The sequence below is a fragment of the Colobus angolensis genome, unplaced genomic scaffold (assembly GCF_000951035.1).
Source record: "Colobus angolensis palliatus isolate OR3802 unplaced genomic scaffold, Cang.pa_1.0 Scaffold239, whole genome shotgun sequence".
Lineage (NCBI taxonomy): Eukaryota > Metazoa > Chordata > Mammalia > Primates > Cercopithecidae > Colobus > Colobus angolensis.
In genome coordinates, this window is record NW_012115588.1 from 250,382 (window position 1) to 256,824 (window position 6,443).

Consider the following 6,443-nt stretch of genomic DNA (forward strand, 5'->3'; position numbering starts at 1 on the left):
AAAAAAAAAAAAAAAAAAAAAAAAAAGAGGCAGAGCTCAGCTTTGAATCTCGAGACCACACTCTTACTGTGTCCTACTATCGAAGTCCCCCTCCCCCAGCCAGCCTGCTGATCCCCCTTCTGTCTGCTCTCCACAGACAGTGGGCAGTCCGAGGAATGGACAAGGTGCAGGGCTCAGTAGCAATCAGACCAAAAGGGCACAGACAGAGAGCTATGATGTCAGAGCTGAAGAGGCCTTGAGAACCACCTGGTCCACATCCCAGGCCTCACAGATGAGGAAACAGAGAGGCCCAGAGAAGATAAGTCTGCTGCTGTCACCGGGTCAATTCCTGGCCAATTCAGGATGAGGCACCAGCTCTCTCAACCTCTAGGACTCCCAGCACCCTCTTGCCATCTCTTTGGCTTTAACCTTTTAAAATTTTTAAATATTTTATGCCGGGCATGGTGGCTCAAGCCTGTAATCCTGGCACTTTGGGAGGCCGAGAAGGGCAGATCACAAGGTCAGGAGATCGAGATCATCCTGGCTAACACGGTGAAACCCCATCTCTACTAAAAAAATACAAAAAACTAGCCGGGCGAGGTGGCAGCGCCTGTAGTTCCAGCTACTCGGGAGGCTGAGGCAGGAGAATGGCGTAAACCCAGGAGGCAGAGCTTGCAGTGAGCTGAGATCCGGCCACTGCACTCCAGCCTGGGCGACAGAGCGAGACTCCGTCTCAAAAAAAAATTTTTTTTTAATATTTTATTTATTTATTTAAAGACAGGGTCTTACTACGTTGCCCAGACTGGCCTTGAACTCCGTGGCTCAAGAGATCCTTCCGCCCTCAGCCTTACAGGCACACACCACTGAACCTGGCTTTGGCTTGAACTTTTGCGACAGAAAACTGAGCCCCAAGAAACCCAATGCCCCAGGGACAGAAGATACCCACCTTTGGTGTGTGAGGCCCCATCCCCAGGGAATACATAGGCATCCTCCAATCTGGTGATATCAAACAGACATATGCAGAGTCCCACGTTGTACACGACCTGCACGCATAGAAACACAGACACACAAGTACACATGGACACAGAGTGACCACAGGCCCAGCTCCCAGGCAGTCTGAACTCCTCACAACCGCAAGCAAGTCATGATCATCTCCTTTTTAAGGTGAAAATGAGTTTGCGGAGGAAACCAGGGTAAGGAACTTCAGAACGATGCAGATGCAGAGATCTGGAAGGAGCAGGGCCTCAGGTGACAAAACAGGTCCAGGTTCCAAGGCCAGCTCTACCACCCACTGTGTAACTGCCAAGAGGGTCACTTCACCTCTCTGAGCCTCAGTCTCCCCATCAGAGAATGGGAAATACCAGGCGGCAGGGTTATAAAATAAAGAGAGAGAATAGATGTGAAGCCCCTAGCCTAGTGCCTGGTTCATGTTCTGAAAACAATCATCATTGAGGATCTTTGTTATTACTAGTGAGGCCCAGTGACAGGAATGCTAGCTAAACGTGCAATCTCCGACATCCCAAAGCCAATGCCAGAGCTCACAGTTTAGTGAGCGTCAGAACCACTGTGCTCACAACATCTCAGACACACAGATGCAGCCACAGGGACTGCAGCTGGCAGAGGGACACACGACCTAGGCCCCAAGAATGTGCAGAAATCCCATGCCCCCACCCCACACCATGGTGGTTCAAACAACTGGCTACTCAGTGTCTGCTTATCTGCCACCATGTCATCACCCCCACTTAGAACTCTTGCAGGAACTGTCCAAGAATTAGCAAGAAGCTCAGAGAACTCAGAGTTGTGGCCAAACCTCACCAAGATAAAGCCACAAGATCCATGCCCTTTGTCAGACCATGGATTTCTGTTTGGGCCTCCTCTCAAATGATTCATCTAATCGACTACTGTAAGACTTGTCGGCCGGAGGCCGGGCGCGGTGGCTCAAGCCTGTAATCCCAGCACTTTGGGAGGCCGAGACGGGAGGATCACAAGGTCAGGAGATCGAGACCATCCTGGCTAACACGGTGAAACCCCGTCTCTACTAAAAATACAAAAACTAGCCGGGCAAGGTGGCGGGCGCCTGTAGTCCCAGCTACTCGGGAGGCTGAGGCAGGAGAATGGCGTAAACCTGGGAGGCGGAGCTTGCAGTGAGCTGAGATCTGGCCATTGCACTCCAGCCTGGGCAACAGAGCGAGACTCTGTCTCAAAAAAAAGAAAAAAAAAACTTGTCCCAACAGGACCTGTACTCCAAAGGGACTACATTCCCTTCTTGGACTTTCTACCCCTTCTCTCTCCACAAGGTCTGTAGCTCATCCCCCAACAGACCCTCACCTTCAACCTCACAAAGTAACTAGCAGCCATCCACTTAAAGACTCCATGAGTTCCCTTCACCACCTAACAATCTTCAAATCAACCTCACCTCTTCTGAAGGGACCTGCCTCATATCTAAAGCCAGCTGAGCTTCCTCTTTCTGGCTCCTTCTCAGTCCATCACCTCCTGATGCTCCACGGATAAAGACCAATACCTCAACTCCGACATCCTACAGGGCTGTGTGGCCTGGCCCCCACCCACCTTTCCAGCCCAACCTCCCCTCTACCCAAGCCACACCAGCCTCTTCCACACCATGGTGGATGTTATACCCGTTCTTTCTTTTTTCCTGTTTTTCTTTTTTTTTAGGCAAAGTTTCACTCTTGTCACCCAGGCTGGAGGGCAATGGCACGATTTCAGTTCACTGCAACCTCCGCCTCCTGGGTTCAAGTGATTCTCCTCCCTCTGCCTCTCAAGTAGCTGGGATTACAGGCGTCTGCCACCATGCCCAGCTATTTTTTGTATTTTTAGTAGAGATGGAGTTTCACCATGTTGGACAAGCTGGTCTCGAACTCCTGACCTCGGGTGATCCACCAGCCTCAGCCTCTCAAAGTGCTGGGATTACAGGTGTGAGCCACTGTGCCCTGCCTGTATTCCTTCTTCACAGGGCCTTTGCACATGCCAGTTCCTGCCTCAGGGCTCTTCTCTCCACCCAGTCCCCTCCCACCCCAGAAAGGAATCCTCTGGTTGGCTCTACTTCACCATCAGATCTCAGTTCCAACCCCACCTCCTCAACAAAGCTGCAGGTCCCCTCATTCCAGGGGATGGTCTTTTGTTCCCACAGGTGTGTGAACACCTGTCCCTCATAGCATTTACCTCAATTTGTCACCACACGCTCAACTATGGACCCCTCTCATTCATATCTGCTTTTCCCAGCACACTATAGCTCAGAGCCTTGCCTCTGTTTCATTCAACAGACAAATGGCTGGGTGTGGTGGCTCACGCCTGTAATCCCAGCACTATTGGGAGGCTGAGGAAGGCACATCACCTGAGGTCAGGAGTTTGAGACCAGCCTGGCCAACATGGCGAAACCCTGTCTTTACTAAAAGTACAAAAATTAGCCGGGCGTGGTGGCAGGCACCTGTAATCCCAGCTACTCAAGAGGCTGAGGCAGGAGAATAACTTGAACCCAGGAGGTGGAGGTTGCAGTGAGCCAAGATTGCACCACTGCACCCCAGCCTGGGCGACAAGAGCGGGACTCTGTCTAAAAAAAAAAAGAAAACCATAAAATTATGGAACATCTACTCGCGCCAGGCTCTGGCTAAATGAGGGGATACTTCAGGGAAGAAGACAGATAAGTCCCTGCTCTCAAGGAGAGGGAAAGGAAAAAGTCTAAGATGGAGAGAGTGATGTGACACAGAATACCTGGGAAGGGAGGACTGCCAGAGAAATGACGGTGGGAAGACCTCTCAGCGGGCACTAAGGCACATAGGCATGGCGCAGAGATGGCACACAAATATTGGCTGCTAGAATGAAGGGATGAACCTCCTGACAGTTAACTCTGTACTACTAGAACTGTTCATCTTCACAAAAACAATGCACTGGCCCAGAGCGGTGGCTCACGCTTGTAATCCCAGCACTTTGGGAGGCTGAGGCGAGGAGATCAAGAGATCCAGACCATCCTGGCCACATGGAGAAACCCCATCTCCACTAAAAATACAAAAATTGGCCAGGCACGGTGGCTCACGCCTGTAATCCCAGCACTTTGGGAGGCCGAGGCGGCGGATCACGAGGTCAGGAGATCGAGACCAACCAGGCTAACATGGTGAAACCCCGTCTCTACTAAAAATACAAAAAAATTAGCCGGACGTGGTGGCGGGCCCCTGTAGTCCCAGCTACTCGGGAGGCTGAGGCAGGAGAATGGCGTGAACCCGGGAGGCGGAGCTTGCACTGAGCCGAGATCGCACCACTGCACTCCAGCCTGGGCGACAGAGCGAGACTCCATCTCAAATAAGTAAGTAAATAATAAAAATAAAAATAAATACAAATACAAACACAAAAGTTAGCCGGGCATGGAGACGCACGCCTGTAGTCGTCCTAGCTACTCGGGAGGCTGAGGCAAGAGAATCGCTTGAACCCAGGAGGCGGAGGTTGCAGTGAGCCGAGATTGCACCACTGCACTCCAGCCTGGGCGACAGAGCAAGACTCCGTCTCGGGGAAAGCAAAAGAAAAAAAAAAGAAAAGAAACAAAACAAAAACAACAAAAAACCAATGCAAGGCTGGAAGGACAGCAACATTTTATCCCCATTTTACAAATAGAAACTGAGGCCCAGAGGGGGTCAGTAACTTGCCTGCAATTGCAAAGTAATTTAGAATTGTAGAGTCTGACACTTCCAGTTACAACTCCCTTTTTCAAGCCCATTTTCTTTTGATCCCCTTCAACATCCTGTTTCACGGTGAACAAAAGTTCTGGGACATTAAGCCGCTTGCCCACCGCCAGGGCTTGGCACGACGGAGGCCAGGCCTGCGGCCGGTAGGGGGCGCTGGCTCTCCCGCGGCAAGGCCTGCCCGTGAGCCGTGGGCCCAGTACCTTGTTGGCCAACTTCTTGTTCAGCTCCTCGGCAATGGAGTCGTTGAGCTTCCTCTCAAACTGCCAAGGGGGGATCCGCACCGTGTCCACCATCTCCACCAGGACAAACATCCCGGTCTGCGCTGGGGGCTCTGGGAACGGGAGGGTCAGTCAAGCACCAGGGCCGGGGGCGGGGAGGATCCCCGAGCCCCTTGGTCCCGTCCCGGCCGCTGAGGCCCCCAGGCTGGCGGTGAGGCTGCACGGGGCGGTCTCGGGTGCCCGGTCTGGGCCATGCTCCGCTACTACAACGGGAGGAAACCGAGGCCAGAGGGAGGCGCTCCCTGTTCAGAGCTCCGGGTGCACGCCCGCGCCGCGCGACCCCGCCATGCCACGCCCCGCACCCGCGCCACGTGCCGCCGCACGTACCACGCACCACGCACCGCACACAGACGCTCGGTTTTGCGTGGCTGCGGGCGAGATTCCGAATCCATGGCTTCCGGAAAACCCACCAATAAGAAGTCTCTGTCCGCCCGAGGCGGACAGTGTGTGCCCACGCACTGCGTGGGGCGGAGAGACGGCGGGGAGGGGGCGGGGCCTCCTCCTTTTCGCAGGAGCAGAGAGTTCCCCCAGCTCCCGACGGCGCTTTCTGGTTGCTAGGCGACCTCCGTGCAATACTGCCTGATTATCCCTCGCCTGGCCTGAGCTTTACCCGCCTTGCTGTCCTCCGCACAGCAGCCAGAGTGATCCTTTGGGAACGCAAACATATATTACCACATCTTCTAAGTTAAAAAAAAAAAAAAAAAACAGCAAACATAATATGCTTAGCACCCTTAAGTGTTCCGGAGACAAGGAGAATTGACAGGAAAGGGACAGTTGAGACTTTTCTGGGATGATGGAAATGTTCTGTATCTTCTTTTCGGTGGTATAACATTGACGTATACAATTGTCCAAACTAATTGAACTCAAGACAAGATTTTTGCATTTATTTGTAGACATTATATCCCAATTGAAAAGTGATAATAAATTGGAACAAAAAACACAACCCATTGAACTTAGAATACTAAATCCAAGCCGGGGGTGGCCATGCACACCTGTAGTCCCAGCTACTGAGAAGCCTGAGACAGGAACATCGCTTGAGTCCAGGAGTTTAAGGCTGCAGCGATGCAGTGATCTACAATCATGCCACTGCACTCTGGCATGGGTGACAGTGACACCCCATCTCTAAACGAAAGAGAAGAAAGAGAAGGAGAGGAAGAAGAAGAAGGAGAAGGAGAAGAAGAAGAAAAAGAAGAGAAAGAAGAAAAAGAAAAGAAGAAAGAAAGAAAGAAGAAAAGTCCAAAACCTTTATGGTAGTTCACATGGCCTTGCAGGATCTGATCATACCCCTCCTATAGCCCCATCATGCTCTGTCTCCCCAACATTCCAGTCTCATTCGTCTTCACGTGATAGTTAGCATGGGCTAAGAGAATTTGGTAACTTGCCCAAGATCACGTGTTGACAGGTGGTAGAGATGGGCCCAGTCTGAACTTCACTACCCTGCCTTTAAAAACTGGTGAGGTGTAGATGTATACTGTAGTGTGTTTTAACCAAA

The 6,443-nt window shown here is 51.7% G+C and overlaps 1 protein-coding gene across 2 annotated transcripts in view; it reads right to left on the reverse strand.

Annotated features, from left to right (window-relative positions):
- POLR3H (polymerase (RNA) III (DNA directed) polypeptide H (22.9kD)) overlaps positions 1-5,339 on the reverse strand; it is a 25,275-nt gene extending 19,936 nt beyond the window's left edge. Inside the window, exons 1-3 of one of the 2 annotated variants that reach the window (XM_011945079.1) lie at positions 5,279-5,315; positions 4,874-5,004; positions 926-1,022 (exon numbers count right to left, since the gene is read on the reverse strand). In XM_011945079.1, the coding sequence (XP_011800469.1) occupies positions 926-1,022; positions 4,874-4,984 (208 nt within the window). In that variant the 5' untranslated portion in view covers positions 4,985-5,004; positions 5,279-5,315. Of the gene's footprint in view, positions 1-925; positions 1,023-4,873 lie in introns of both variants that reach the window. The other variant, XM_011945080.1, reaches the window with a different exon arrangement.
- Between the last annotated feature and the right edge of the window lie 1,104 nt (positions 5,340-6,443).